Source organism: Papaver somniferum, chromosome 9 (assembly GCF_003573695.1).
Source record: "Papaver somniferum cultivar HN1 chromosome 9, ASM357369v1, whole genome shotgun sequence".
Classification (NCBI taxonomy): Eukaryota; Viridiplantae; Streptophyta; class Magnoliopsida; order Ranunculales; family Papaveraceae; genus Papaver; species Papaver somniferum.
The window spans coordinates 204242491-204259321 of NC_039366.1; the positions used below are offsets into that span (position 1 = coordinate 204242491).

A 16831-nucleotide genomic window follows, 5' to 3' on the forward strand; every position below is an offset into this window, starting at 1 on the left:
CACCAACCACCACCGTCGCCGGCGGCCACCACCACCGATCACCGCCACCAACCACCTCCGAGAACCACCACCACCACCGTCAAACCACCTTCAACCACCACCACCAACCACCACCGCCGGCGGCCACCACCACCGACCACCGCCTCCGACCAATAATATATGCATGTGTAATCTAAAGTTACACATGCAACGAGCATGTGTATCCAGAAGTTACACATGGGTATGGCATGAAAGGGTTACACATGTGTATGACATGTGTAATCAGAAGTTACACATGCATATAACATGTGTATCCAAAGGTTACACATCCATATGGCATGTGTAATGAGAAGTTACACATCAAAAAAAATAGACAAAAAAGTAAACATAAAAAAAATACATATATTACACTTTAAGATTTATTTACAATAATTTCTTAGCATGTGTAACTAAAAGTTACACACACATCTGTCTAGTGTAACTAGGAGTTACATATGCATCTATCTAGTGTAATTGAAATTTACACAGCACCATGTCTTACTTTCAACAACATTTATCCTACCAGCTTCAGCTACCATCATGGCTCATATCATCATTCTCTACAAGGATCAATTTCTGTCAAATCCACTGCAATAGCAACACATATTGGCAACTCTGCACATGCATCTAGCCTGCAATATTCTCTACCAGCATCAATTCAGCCATGACAAGTCTCACCTGCCAACCCAAGGTAGTTGCTCTATGGTAGAGTGCACCACCTACAAGACCAACATCCAACAAGAATACAAGAATCAGCTAGTACACATAAATAAAACCACTATGACAGATAAAAGTTTCATATGTTACATATGCATATCCCACCAAATTAGCATGTGTAACTATAAGTTACATATCTAATTTGCATGTGTAACTAGTAGGTACACATTTATTTAACTTGAAATATAGCCTGTGTAAACTGCAGTTACACATCCATATGTCCTGTGTAAATGAGATTTTCATAGAAAAATGGATGTGTAAACTGCAGTTACACATCCCAAAATTTCATATCATTTACAAGGAGAATAACAAAAAACATTCTCAAAAACTCAAGATTCAAAATCAGAAAGCGAGGTTTACCTTCTTGGTACTCAAAAACACCATAGCTGACTTCAAATCCTCTTACAAACCTGCTCCAATAACACCACCCTATCACAATCGCCTCCTCATCCTCCTCCGGAACCTACACAATCACCGTTAACCAATGTTCTGTTGAATGAATTGACAATAAAATTATAATTGAAGTAAAAAAAAATACAAGTTCATATTAGGTCAGGAAAAAAATAGATCAAATTACAAATGAGTCCAAATCTTAACTTAGATTTCTGATTGAGATTAAAGGTAGAGAGATAGTTTATACTTCAGACAAGAACCCTAGTATATATTTGGTAAAATTTATCCTAAATTTTGAGTTCAAAATTAGTATTTACACGGGTATGTGGCTAGTGTAAATAAGAGTTACACATGTTATATGCATGTGTAACTAGAAGTTACACATTCATATGACTTATGTAACTAGGAGTTACACATCCATATATTAAGGGTTCATATGACCATCAGTTGCTTCAACAGCTACATAGACACAAGCACTAAAGGACATATTCAATATGTAGTCACCAAAAGATTTAAATGTTAAACAAATCCAATATGTTGCAACTAGTTACATCCTATGTGACTATAACATCATTTATAACCAAAATAGACAGACAATAATAGTATGTTAAACCATTCTTATCTCATATGCGATACAAGTCCTGCTGTTCAACCAATATACTGAAAAAATTTGCACAAAAAAAAATTGAGCAGCGCAAAACCTCATCTGAATGGTTTCTCAGCAACCGAAACTTATCATACTAGTACTAGTTCAAAGCATATATAATGAACTAGAGATCTGAAAGTTACACATGATGGAAAAAAGATTGATGGCACTACAAATATGACTCGCACACATTAACACTCCAATCTGCGAGGTCTATTTAATGAATGAGATTAAATGACACTAACAGTTCATGAAAATCAAACTCAAGCTTAAATGACACTAACAGTTCATGGAAAGTTACTAGTGTAACTTTCGGTTACACATGCATCTTAATAGTGTAACTTTCGGTTATACATGCATCTGACTTGTGTAACTTTCGATTACACATGTATCAAACTAGATTAACTAAGGGTAGATGCATACGACATATGTCATTTATGATAAACTTACATAAAGCACAGTGAGGTTTTTGGCTCAGTCAAGAGAAAAACATCAGATACATACATACACTAAGAGAGGGTAATTGAATAAAATAACCAAGTCAAACAAACATGCCACAAAACGGACGTACTCATAGCAAGATAACATTGATAAGATGAAGATAACTGACACTTCACAAGTTCCCCTATAACCAGTGAAATCAACTATAAATAGAGCTCGTACGTATAAGCACGTGTATACAAAATCTACCAAAATCATTTTAAACCAAAACAAAAACCTTCGTTACATGCATAAGCTCATAATTCAAACTGTATGCAATTATCCGTTCATGGTTTAATGGAAATTAAAGAAAAATTGACTATACTTACATTGTCCTGCACCACCACTAGATCCAAATCCTCCTCTAAAACCTGCACCTGCTCCTCCACCACCAACACCTCATACAATCACAAATTCAATATGATAGTTATAGCATTTTGCAATTTCACCTAATAAAATCAGAAACTCAATATGAAGGAATCTACTTAGTTTTTGCATTCAAATCAGTTAACTTAAGCAACATCCATGATAAGTTAGGTATTTTTCAAAGCAATTAATTTTTTTATGATGCCTGCATATGATGTTTAAGCAGATAAATGGACATCTAATTGTATCATACCTGCATGCACCTTTGAACAGAATTACTAGTTACACATAATTTAGCATGTGTAACTACTAGATACACATCTAATTAGCATGTGTAACTAGTACATACACATCCACTTAGCTAATGTACCTAGAAGTTACACAATAATCCAATAATTTTGCTTTCCCCCCTGTTAAATAACAATGTATAATGACTGGATAACGCCTCAAGATCATGCCAATTCAATACCCTGACAAATAAAACGAAAATCACTCAATCAGTTAGCATGTGTACCTATAAGTTACACATCTAATTAACATGTGTAACTAATAGCTACACATACTTGAGATATTGAACCCAAGACCATAATGATATAAAATTTTCAAAGCATCTTCCATACCACAAACCTAGTAAAGAAAATACGTGTAAGGAAAACATTCAGAAACGAGTACTCAGGTGGAAACGCTAGGAAATACCGACACTCATAAACTTGATAGAAGAGACAATGAGAGAAACCTTTCCAACCATATAACTACTCTTTTCATAAAAACCTACAATATACATAACATAAACTTTATATCTCATGATGTGTAACTGCTAGTTACACATCCATATAACTATTCTTTCCATAAGAACCTGCAATATATATATAACATAAACTTTATATCCCAGGATGTGTAATTAGCAGTTACACATCCTGGTAACTACTAGTTAGCAGAAATCATCATTAACGAGATAACTTATAACACATTCCCAAACTTGAATGGATACATAATCAACCAACTGAATGGACATAAGAACAACAAGTATAAGAGTACCTAAAAAGAGCTCATCAAAATGAGAAACTCCATCACATATTAATCAAATTCTTTGTAATTGATCACCAAGAAACTAAATATGGTTCATCCTCTTTCTTCAATAGATTATGCTCTAGAAACTTAATATGGTTCATCCTCTTTCTTCTCATATTCTCATTCAATTATATCCACTTATTCTTCAACCTCCCTATCAAAAATATCACCACCACTGTTAATCAACCATATAAAATCAAACTGAAATACAAAAAACAACAAATCGAACCTAAAAATAACAACATATTATAGCCATTCACATCCACTGCTAGCCTGTGTATTTACATCTTAGCCTGTGTATTTAAAACAACAAATAAGGGAAATCCCAACTTAGGAAAACCTTGAAGAAGATGAAAGAGATTAAACAATAACCAATTTGTAGAAGACTTTTGAGTTGAATAAAGACTGAGAAGAGATGATGAAAGCCTTAAGTTGAGATTCACAACCTTTAATTTCAGATTCAAAATAAAAATCGAAATAATTATCCCATATTTGATTAATTCAAATTTATAGATTATTTGATGCTTAACTATTAAATTTATTGAATCAAATCGATTCAAATCCCTAACTAACCATATCAAAACCATGACGAACTCAAAATATTGCATCAAAACTCCAAAACACATAGAGTATTCAGATTTATCATCGAATCAAACAAATATTCTTCTAAAACCAAACATGCAGATGATTTTTACCGTCGTTTTTCCAGATATGAAGGAACAGATGAAAAACGAAATCAATGAACGAAAAACAAACCAGAAACTTTATATGAATCTTCGAACTGAAAACTAATTCAGAATGAAATCTCTGCAAACAAAACAAAATGAAAATCAGATTAAAAATTTAAGGTAACTTCAGTTGAATTAAAAGATGATAAAAGAAGCTTATATGCAGCTCGATTTGATTCTGTTGATGAATCTTCAAGTGCAGTTGATCTTGTTTCGTATAAAATAAATCTTCTTCATCTTTCATATCATCTCTCTCGATCAGATGCAACCGATCTCTGAAATTACAGAGGTATCAGATAAAAACTGTGACAGAGAGCCTAAATCACAGGATCCGTTGTTGCAGTAGAAGATCGAAAAGCGGAATATGAAAAATGAAATCTCAGGAAAACCCTAAAATCTATTTTCTCTGCAACTGTGAGAGAGAAATGAGAGAGAAAGAAAAAGGAGAAATGAATGGATCCTGTGATTTTTCTCTTGTATATATACAAAAGGGTAAAACTGACATTAAGAAAATGGTACTTTACAATCAAGCCCTGAAAATGAAAATTGGCCTGGAAATATCAAAAAGTTTAATTATGGAGTTTATATAGTAATGAATCTATTTGGTGGGGCTTGAAAATATAGAACCCATTTAGTTGGGTGATTCCAGCAGTTTTCACTAAAATAAAATCACTTACAAAAGCGGGAAAATAAAAAGAAAAGGTAAGGGTTTTTCTCCCTTTTCTCAACACTCTCTCTCTCTGTGTTCAGAGACAGTGACGACGGAGTAGAAGAAAGAATGGCGACGTCACCGAGATCATCGTCATCAGCTTCATCAGCACCAACGTCGTCAGCTTCATGCAAAGTTTAATTACCTTCCGGTAATGGGATTAAAACAAAAAATCATCGAAAAAGTTCAAGAAAATCGTGTTACACTCATCGTCGGCGAAACTGGCTGCGGTACCCCTTCTTCTTCTTCTTCTTCTTCTTCTTTTTAAAACTTCTATATACTCGCTCTCTATGTGTGTGTCTTCGTCTTAGTTTGTATTCAATTGAATTTTGTTTTGTTGGTGTAGATTCATGTGCAAGTAGATGATTCATGCAATGGTTTTGTTTGTTTAGCGATTTTTATGTTATTTAATTTGCTTCATTTTGTGATTCTGGTGTTGATTTAAGGTATTATGAATGATTTGAAGGATCTGAGTACTTAGGTTTTGGATGGTATTGTGGATTTCAATACTGTAGTTGGAAAATTTTGATTATTTTTTGTTTTTGTTTTTTAGTTGCATTGATGTTTCATAGAGTGATTCGCGGATTCTTGTTGAAGTTTTCATGCATTACTTCTACTTTGATGAGTTAATTATTATTGTTTGGGTTTATGAGGTAGTTAGGGTTTAAGATTCTTTTTTTTTTATTTTTTTTTTTTTTTTTCTATTTTGGGGTCCTAGGTAGGAGTTTAGACGATGCAATTGTGTTGTTGTGTGGAGTAGGATATGATTGGGAGTGTAGGATTGATTGTTTGTTCGAAAATCAGCTTCGTTTCGTACTTGCATTGAAGTGTAATGTAAAGAATGCTGAAACTATTGCTACGGACCTATGGTAGGAGGAGCTGTTAAGTGAGTGAGTATAATGTCCCATTTAATTATAAAGATAAACCTCCAGATATTGAGTCTGTGCTAACGGTTTTGTCGTTTATGTTTCTTATTATCTCAATTGTCATTAAATGTATATTTGTTTGCATCTATATCTCTTACTTTTCTTCATGTTGAGTATGTTGTGCATTTAGATAGTGTTTCATGTTTGCCCTGCATTCTGTCAGATTTGGTTCATCTTTTAACTTGTTCTGGCTTTTTATCTGCTCTTATGTTATTGAAGGCAAGAGCTCTCAAGTCCCACAGTTTCTTCTAGAAGAAGGAATGGAACCTATATTATGTACACAACCTAGAAGGTTTGCAGTTGTAGCTGTTGCTAGAATGGTGGCAAAATCTCGTAGATGCGACGTGGGGGCGAGGTTGGATATCATATTGGACATAAAAAAGTCATGTCCCCAGGGTACGTTAATTAATGGACATACCTTATATATAATAATATTGACATTTGTTTCACCTTCTTTGTCACTATCCGCATTTGTGAATGTCTAGAAATACGGTCTGCTCTTTTCATATTTCTTTTTTCATTTTCCTCTTTTGGGTGATATCGTACGCAGGTCAAGACTTGTTTTCAAAACTGCTGGTGTCTTGTTAGATGAAATGAGGGACAAGGGAATTGCAGCTCTCAGATATAAGGTTATCATTCTTGATGAAGTCCACGAAAGATCTGTGGAATCCGATCTTGTTCTTACATGTGTGAAGCAGTTTATGCTCAAAGACAAAGATTTGAGGTTGGCGATTCTTTTTTCTTTTTTTCCCTGCACGTGCTAATGCTTTAATTAAGTTGATTTCCAATAATGGAATGTTTTGCTGTTTGTGTCCTTTATACTTGCTTATCTTTGGTTGAATATGTTGAATTATAGTTTTGTTTTTGACCCCCGATTTTGATTTACTTCAGATCTTTAACTCTATTATGTAGTATGTTGGGGTAATATTTTGTTGTCTAACAGTTTTCCCTTTCTGCAAGGTTGGTTTTGATGTCCGCTACAGCAGAGACTGCGAGATACAGAGATTACTTCAAGGACCTTGGTAGGGATGAAAGGGTTGAAGTTCTTGCAATTCCAAGTTCCGGCGAGCAAACGATTTTCCAAAAAAAAGTTTTATATCTTGAACAGGCAATTAAATCTATTTCTTCTTGATTTATTAATAATGCTTTCACGTGCGTGACCCAGTTATTTTTACAATTTTTGAAACTCCTGTCAAGATATGGCAGGAAGTGTTCAGCTCATGCATATTGTTTTAAGCAAATATTCATGTCACACTTCCTAATCTCTTGGTAATCCTGTGACGGTGATTGTATCTTATTGTTAACCAGGTATCTGAACTTCTTGGGCTAAACTCAGAGTCCTTGTCTAGTACATACTGTTCTGGCTCAAGCCCCATCTCGTCTGATGCTGACATCAAGCCTGAAGTGCACAAACTCATTCATGGTCTGGTGTTGCATATTCATGACAATGAACCTGATATCGAGAAGAGTATTCTGGTTTTCCTTCCAACATACTATTCACTGGAGCAGCAGTATTTCCTTTTAAGCCCTTTGAATTCTATTTTCAAAGTGCACATTCTGCATAGCAGCATTGATACTGAACAGGCTTTAAAGACGATGAAAATTTGGAAGTCACATCGTGAGGTTCGTACTGTACTGCTTGTTTTTGTGGGTGGGTATCAATATCTACCTCGTATGTTACTATGACATATACACATAGATTTCACATCTCAGACCTAAGTTAGCTTCCATAATACCTGAAGCGATATCGCCTGAGTTGCACACATCCCAGGCATTTGTTACTCCTTTTCATCTGCTTTTTTTGTTTCACCTACTCCTCAGTCCCAGTGTCCTACTCCATAAACAGTATCAAAACATATATGAAATTATTCATTCCACATGCATGAGTCAAATCTTTATAATTTGAGGCTTCTCTGAATTTGAAATGTTTGATTCTGCACTACAGGTTATTTTAGCCACCAACATTGCAGAATCATCAGTTACCATTCCTGGAGTGGCATTTGTCATTGATTCTTGTCGATCTTTACAAGTCTTTTGGGATAATAACAGGAAAAAGGATGCAGCAGAACTTTTGTGGGTATCAAAGTCTCAGGTAATAAGAAGCTTAACGGTTCCATGTTTGAGATTGCTACCGAACCTAACGGCCTTTTATGTTTTAATTGACTCTAGGCTGAGCAGCGTAAAGGCAGGACATGTCGAACTTGTGATGGGGAAATTTATCGAATGGTTACTAGGTCTTTTTTCAATCAGTTGTCGGATCATGAGCGTCCATCTATATTGCGATTATCTTTACGACAGCAAGTGCTTCTTGTTTGCTGTGCGGACTCTAAGGCCATCAATGATCCCAAGGGTATGGACTATGTTTCCTAATTCTCCTTATGATTTCCTTTTAAGTTTCTCATCTTGTCTCGGGATTTGACTGGGCGCGTTTCAGCTTTCTAGTCACCTTACTTGAGACATAATCACGATTCTTAAGCTACATTACTTTGTGTAGATTAATCCTAAGTGCATGATTAAGAGCCTTGACCATACATGAATCTGGAGTAGTAATAACCCGTTTTAACTTAAGCCTAAGATTGATTTAGTTAATCATGAGTTGTTGTGAAACCATAACAACCACTGATGACAGTTTTAAGTTTGGTTCAAGTACTATTCATCTTTTGGTTCAAGTACTGTTCAATTTTAAGTTGTACTATTTACCTACAACTTCTGCCTAGGGGTTTGCAGTCTTTCTCAGTTTCAAAGGTCCTCATGCTTTAGCATGACTGATGGCTGTTCTAGGATTGTACTAATCTCTTGGTGCTAAGTTCTGAATTTTCTTTGTTTGTTGAAGTATTGTTGCAGAAGGCCCTTGATCCACCAGAACCTGAAGTGGTAGAAGATGCCCTAAACTTGCTTGTTCACATTAAGGCTCTGGAGAAAAACGTATCTCATAGGGGGCGATATGAGCCAACATTTTATGGCCGTCTCCTTGCCAGTATGACATTGTCCTTTGATGCTTCCGTGATGATACTCAAATTTGGAGATATTGGATTGCTTCGTGAAGGCATTCTGATGGGAATACTGATGGATACAAATCCTCTGCCCGTTCGTCGTCCATTTGGACAGGATCAGTTGGTATATCTAATTTTTTTGTTCCGACAGTTTTGCTTGGACATGTAAGAAAATTGAAGTTATAATTTGTCTTTATTATATTATTTTCATCCTCAGTTTGCAGAGTATATAGCCAGCTATTTTGGGGGGGATGATGAGAGTAGTGTGCTAACTGGCAAGAAGGAAATAATATTCATGGGTAACCTTTGTGCATATCAGTTCTGGCAGCGTGCTTTTAAAGTAAGTCGTTGCCCCGAGTTATTAATGTTTCTTACATGCAAATGTTTATTTTCTAGTGGCTTCTCTGATCCTTTACACTGATCTGTCTTTGAAGGACAAGCATCGTGTGGAGCGGCTGAAGCACCTTCTCAAGTTTGATGAACCAAATAATACTGAAATACTCTTCCCTAAACTTGAAGAAGAGTGGTGTTCCTTCCACAATCTTTTGCAGCCATCTCTGCATCAGGTTTCAGAAATATGTATGGGTTCTTTAACAATTCCTCATGTCAAACTCTTACCCATGGTTTTTCATCTTCTAATGTTCAGTTTTTTGTGTACCTGCAGATGATGATATTGTAAATTCAATGCACCGATTCCGTCCCAAGTTTATGGCTAAAGCTAATGGACTTCCCTCTTACTATAATCCTTACGAGTTTGAGCACACATGTTCCCTTGGATACCTTCAATATAGAGACGAGGATGTTGGGAGTGAGAAGGAGGATGAGCACATTACTCTGAATCTAGATATTGAGGAAAAAACCTGCCTAACTTTGCCATATGTTGCTCCCAATGATTTTAAAGCCAACTTTGTTGCTGAGAAGTTTGCAACTGTTTTGAAAGAGGTTTGGTGCACTATATGCTTCTTGTGCATTTATGTAGTCGTCCTTGTTGGTTGTTCATTTCTATGTTTGCTGTCACCATACAGATGAGAGTCGAGCATACACAAGATCATGCCGAGAACGAGCAGAAACCAATAATTGCCATGGTGTCGCACGATATGGGGGAACGTCCACTCTGTAGATACTTTGTAAATGGTTTATGCAACAGGGGCAGCGAGTGTCCTTTTTCTCATTCCCTCCAGGCCCCAAAATCTATCTGCAAATTTTTCTTTTCTCTCCAGGTATATCCCACTTTGTCTCATTTTGTTTCCTTTTATCTTCACTTTTTTCCAGCTGTTTCGTACATTATGTTTGAGTTTATATTATCTTTGTATTAGTTTATATTTTATTAGTATGTATGATCTTTTATTAGTCTAGTATAATAGTGCTAAAAGAACATAAACATCAAATTTCTTTCTTTTAACACTGACGGATGTTGGTGAGCAGGGATGTCGCTATGGTGCTTCTTGTTTCTTTTCTCACGATGCCGATCCAACCATGTCATCTACTATTAGTCCAAATTTCTGTATGCCGGAGAGTGAACTACCTGATGCAGCTTGTTTCCTGCGGTTATTACCCTCAACTCCTGATGGATGCATTCTTGTTTTGGATGACAATGATCTGCATTTTTCTTCCTCTCTATCTAATCATGGTGTCCCAGCTAAGATAATCACTACAAGTGTACCTGATGACTCCACAACTGATAACTCATTAAGCGGCGTGAAAGTACTTCATGGCTTGAGTCATCCATACGGCACAATTATCTCTGGTGCTGGGGAAAACAGTATTCCATGGAAAAAAGTACACTGCGTATTATGGTTTGCCAGTTTCCAACTCCGCAAAACCAATACTGAAAGCGTGGAAAAACAGCGAATTCTCTTAAAGCAGTTTTTTGAGTATCTTGCTATCAGGACTTTAGCAGACTTCCTATATGACATGCCTGTGGTGCTTACAATGAATAATGTTCGATTTTCACAGCTTCAGGTAACAATCAGCCTTGATATGTACTGGTATTCCTTTGAAACTGAAATGAGGTCATCAAAATTCTAGACCTCAGATTTGGTATTCAACTCATGCTGTTAACTAGATAACCAATTTAGTGTGGGATTTTTTCACCCGCGTTAACAGTGTATGATAATATCTTTAGTTTCTGTATTGCAGTCCCCACAACCTAGTTTATATCTATAATGATGAGTTCATGTCTGTTATTTTTGTTGCAGGTCGAAAAATTGGCTAGGGATTCCTTCTTTTTTCTGCAAGAGTCATTCCCTTTTGACGAATCAAGCTTTGGTGCATTTTCAGATGTAGTTCCTATGTCAAAGCCGATGATGGTTTCACGACCCATTTCGTATGTTTTCTATATTTGCCCACCTACAGATATCCAGTATGGAAATTACAATGCTGCTCTCAAGAAAAGCCTATATGATGGTAAATAGTGAACTATTGGTTGAAGAATTTTGATGCGACTTTAGTATATGTGTGCGTCAGAAGGTTAGTAAAAAATAATTTAGAAAAGTTATGGTTATACATATATGTAAATATAGCTAGGGATATCTACTTCTGTAGCTGGGAATGGGTTAACTTGTTCATATGTTAGTTTGTTTCAAAGAAAAAACAGCAGAAGAAGATTAGGCTCTTACAAGTTATCTTCTGGTTTTTTGGTTTATAATTAGGACATGATATTTATATGTATGCATTGCGTTGGGGTTTCCTTAATCTTTGGTAAGTAGGAATCATTTCTTGTCTGCAGTTTATGTTGCCATTTTGTTCCTTTCTTTTGTACAGCGCTGATGCAATTTTGTACAGTTAATGCTTTTATAGTCTTTACGAGTGCTCTAATAGTGAAGATCAGGATATGCTGAAAATTGGTTACAAGTTGCAATCTGGAAGGATGCAATGTTTGATTCTCAAACTGGAAACCTTCAAGAGGTATTATATATGTTAAGCCCAGCTCATCGACTACCTACCTTTAGGTGCACAGGTTTGATGTTCACTATCCATTTTCCTGAAGATGATTTTCATTCTATATTCAGACCGTAACCCAGTCCTAGTAGTCGAACAGACTGTTGATTGCTAATTCTCAATCTTTGTTTGTCGTGTTTGAAGGTCACAGATAGATGTTGAATGGTGGGGTTTTCTTTAGATTCTTTTTAAGATGTCTTGTTCTTCCTAAGAAAATGTAAGGGATAAATTTATAACGTTGGATTCTCTTAAAAAATTTATTCACTGTAAATGCGGTAGAAACATTGTCATATGGATTGATGGTCCAGGTTCTTATTATTGATAAGAGGATTTTAGTTGTCTCATATAAACAGATTACGAAACAGCATTGCAACAAGAGTACTAGTTTGTATCTAATTCTCATCATTTGGTTGGTAAACTGCAGATTTATAAAACAGCATAGCAACAATATTACCCCCAAAGGAGCTCTATGAACATGACCCAGAAAAAGATAGAGCGTCTCAAGTAGCCAAAGCATTTAAATCTGAAATTCCTTCCTTTGTGGTTACTGTGCAGCCGAGTAATGTGAAATATGGTTTGGTAAGCTCGAAACACATTACGAAACAAATCTATTTGAACACCTAGTATCAGTGTTCCTCTAAGCTCCAAAACGGACTAGATCTGAGCAAAGAGATGGAGGCTTCTTGGATTTTTTCCTCTTCAGAGAAGAGAGGAGATAGCTAGAATGCTTGAGATGAAACTGAACCCGAAAATAAAGAAAGACATTAATTTATATAGAAATTAAATTAAAATTTGAAGACCCCACAATCTGCATTTACCAAGTTACAGAATGCTGACTAATAACCATAAAAACAAGATAAATAAAGGAAGGATCATAGTGCATACATTATTCCTTGAATATAAACCAATTAAACTTTTGATATGTAGGAAGAGCAAAAGAGTGGTTCCTCCGCGTGGATTCTCCCAAGTGCAGAGTGTTTTATGTCATTACACAGCCCAATTAGGAGGAGGAGATGGAGTCTCCCACACATCAAACACATTCTCCTCACTATGAAGAGCGAAAAGTCGATCACCACCAATTGAGAAGTCACGAATTGCACCACCACCGCCAAGACTAGATGTAAAAAACCAGTCAGGACCACAAAACACAGAGATACGGTCTTTTGAACAAGAAAAAAGCTTCCCTCCATGGAATGTTAATTTAGGATACCGAGGTCTATCTTGTATTATCCTATTATTCGGAGTCCATCTAATGCTACCATCGGTTTTACTTCTTAAATCCATAAAACCCAAATTTTCATCCCGATTAATCACACATATAGAGTTACTTTCTTCCATTGCAATTCCATCTAGAACTTGAACATTCATAGGATTTCCACATAGGTCCTTCTCGTTTACTGCGGTATTATACCAAACCATACTTTTATCTCTAAAATCCAAAAGACTGATATATTTCTTATATGTTGCCAAATCAAAAAGCAACAAGCAGTTACTTCCATTGAAGCATTGAATCTTGTTTGCATTACCGAGAGGCTCACTCAGTGTTTTATGGAAAAAATCCGTTTGTTCTCCAGTAACTTGATCCCAAACTCCAATTCCGTTAATACCTGTTCCGCTACAAGCAGCAAATATCTTACCATCAGAGTTGAAACATAAAGCTCCAGCAGTAAAGCTCTTCACCTGATTTTCATGGTTTAGCTGAAATGTATGCTTTAGATTAGCCCTTGACGAACTGAAAAGACCAATACCAGAGTCTTGTCGTCCTGATCTTTCGCAAGCACTGATCACAATATTCTCTGAATCGATCCAGCCAATATCGTTAACTTTTTGATAATTGAGATTTATTGGTGGATATTCTTCAAGCATCCAATCGTATGTACGGACAAGTCTGCTATGAGCCACAGCACAACCGCCATCAGGACTTGCTCTAATGGCATTAGAATTGCCAGAAGCTTGACCCCTAACCGAACTCGTTAGCTTTAATTGGTTGACATTCAATTCGCGAAACCTTGCCGTTCTAACATGATCTAGAAGACCATAATAAAGAGCTTCTTTGTAAAATAAATTATCAGGTATGTGAGGAGGAACATAAAGCTCACCAGTTCTTAGAAGATCGAGAAGAATAGAAAAGCAATCCGGGTTTCGATCGATAAAATACTCTTCATTAACTTGTCTTGGTTGGAAGTTCCATTCATCATCAAACATAGCTCCAAACATGGAACTTCTGCGTGCACTTGCAAGAGTAGTTGCACTTGTTTCAAAGATTTTACCTCCAACATTAAACCTAACCTTGTCAGTTTGCATTCCCATGTTTCAACTTGGGTTTTCAACCTTCAATCTTACCTTGATTTATGTATATATATATATATATATATATATACATATATCTCAAATAAAAAGAGACTTCTTCTCTATCAAGAAACTAGAATCCTGGACTACTTATGAGAAACTAGAATCCTACTCTGTTACCATAACCGACTTAAAAAAAAACGAAACCTACCGTGAGTAGATCCGTGGTTAATTCCGTGTGAGGAAGGGATCCACTTTTTTATCAAGGAAATTACCATCAAACTCTTATCAATCCCATACTGCTAAATTTTGAGTCTTGTTAAACTATCATCGACTGAAAAATAACCTCAGAAATCAAACTCAAAAAACCCAATTAAATTTTTTGTTTTAAAATAAAGCTACTGGAAATTAAGAAACCCATATTATCATCAAAGGTTCAAAGGGAGTGAAAATTTAGGGATTAGGGTTATGGTTTGTAGTTGAAAGTATAAAGAAATTGGAATCAAATATGAGGACAAAAAAAAAAACTGAAGATCCAAACGATTTGCAGAAGAGATTTTGAGAATTTAGTATTTGGAGAAAGAGGGACTTTTTTTTTTCTTTGTGTTCGAAGGACGTGTTTATACTTGTCATTTGTTTATAAATATGGGACCATCTTTTGATAGGCTCTGTTTACCGGCAGAACCGTGTTTGGCACAAACCCGATCCGTGTTATTCCTGCAGTTCCTTTTTAATAGGCTAGGTTTTATAAATAAAAATTTCAAAAAAAATAGGCAGTTTCCTAATTGGGAAAGTCAAATTGGACCACTTTTCTCTTAATTTCTTTTGATGACAAGATCTATTTATATTTTTCACGTTTTATTGAGTTTTCATTCATGTGGGGATTGTTGGAAAAAACGATTAATTAAATTGATTTACCAAGATCTATTTATATTTTTCACGTTTTATTGAGTTTTCATTCATGTGGGGGATTTTTGGAAAAAACGATTAATTAAATTGATTTTTAAAGATTTTAATTAATTGCTTCCTTTGTGAATGAAAAACTTATTAGTCCCACATCGTGGAGTTTCCACTCTTTAGTTGTTTTAAGAGAATATAAGATTTTTAGTCCCACATCAGGGATTTGCTCTTCTTAAGTTGTATTTGTCAATTATATAAACAAATCACTACTTTTGTAAAATCTATGGGAAAGGGTTGCTCTATATTTTAGAGGGACCCCTAAGGAAAAATATTTTATAGCGTTTCTTAAGTGTTCGCGATTTTCCTTAACGGTTTTTTCGGAGTTGCCAAGATCAAGTTGAGCATCTACTACATATGCTAGTAGTAGGTGTATTAGGGTGTTTTATCCTTGAGATATCCGTCCTGTGAGGGCGTGTTGAACACGTGACTCACTCTGTTTTTCCAAAGTTTTGCCTTGTTGTTGTTGTGGAGATATGGGAAGCTTGTTCGTTTCGTCAATTGATCACTTCCATTATAAAGGAGCTAAGTATCAATAACTTTTGCTTATTTGATTTTTCCTTGTTTTTGATTATTGCACCCAACACCAATTGGGCTAGAATGGCCGGGAGAAGTGAATCAGAGTTCAACAGGGATACGTATTCTTTCTGTTTATATTTTCAAAGATTTTGTGAAGGATTTTGTGAGAGTATTACGCTGGATATAGATGTACCTATTCCTGTTCGAGTCTGAAGAGAAGTTTGGAGAGTTAGAATAGGCCAGAAGACGCGTACAGGGAGGATTGAAAGAGATATTCTCTCAACTGCACGGAGAAGAAAAAAAAGAATAATCTCGGATTTACTCGAGATTTTTGGAGTCTGATAGTTATAAAAGGTTGGTTCGAGTCATAAGAAAGAAAATGAGAGAGTTAGGAGAAGTTTGAGAGAGTTTAGAGCCGAAGAAATCAAGTTGCAGAAGTTCTTTTCCTGCTGCTGTTGCTGCTCGAGGAGGAGGAAGAGGACGAAGAACAGACTTGCGAAGGCATTCGTTCTTCAACAGTGTTTACAGCAATACCCATGTGTCGTTCGTTTATAAGCAACACTCGGATTGTAACAGTGACGCTGTAACACCATTCCAACATTGCAAACTTTTGTTTCATACTATTTCATCAATAAAAACACCTATTAAGCCATGAATAAATCTTTTGATCATGTTTTCGATATGAGGAGCTAAACCCCTTAGACGAGGCGACAGAGGAAGCCATTGTTCCATATTAATTGGTGTAATTCTATTTTAATTATTTATTTGCAATATTTTTATATGATTATTTGCATAGAACTAATATAGAAAAATTGATTTTTATTGAGTTGTTGTGAATTGTTTTGTTGGAGCATACTTGGTTTTTAAACTGTTGATGTTTCATGCTTTGTGTTTACAACTATTACTTCAAAAATCTATTAGAGGCAAAATATTAGAATCACTTTAAAAGGAAAAATTGCATGAATATTGATTAGAGTTTATCATTTAATTGGTTAATGGTGGAATCTAGAGTTTTGGTTTTCTTTATATTTTTGATACAACTTTATTTAATTGTCTAGTTTAATTTAAATCTGAAAATT

General features: G+C 35.6%; 1 protein-coding gene and 1 pseudogene across 1 annotated transcript; one reads left to right on the plus strand and one right to left on the minus strand.

Moving 5' to 3' along the window:
* Window positions 1-5141: 5141 nt before the first annotated feature.
* On the plus strand, window positions 5142-11774 carry LOC113310598 (annotated as a pseudogene).
* A 967-nt stretch (window positions 11775-12741) lies between these two features.
* LOC113310597 (BTB/POZ domain-containing protein At2g24240-like) lies at window positions 12742-14806 on the minus strand. The gene has a single exon (XM_026559323.1). The coding sequence runs from the start codon at window positions 14295-14297 to the stop codon at window positions 12975-12977; it is 1323 nt and encodes a 440-aa protein (XP_026415108.1). The 5' UTR covers window positions 14298-14806; the 3' UTR covers window positions 12742-12974.
* Between the last annotated feature and the right edge of the window lie 2025 nt (window positions 14807-16831).

Coding starts and splice junctions, on each gene's coding strand:
- LOC113310597 (XM_026559323.1), bottom strand. CDS start 14,297: ATGGGAATGCAAACTGACAAGGTTAGGTTTAATGTTGGAGGTAAAATC.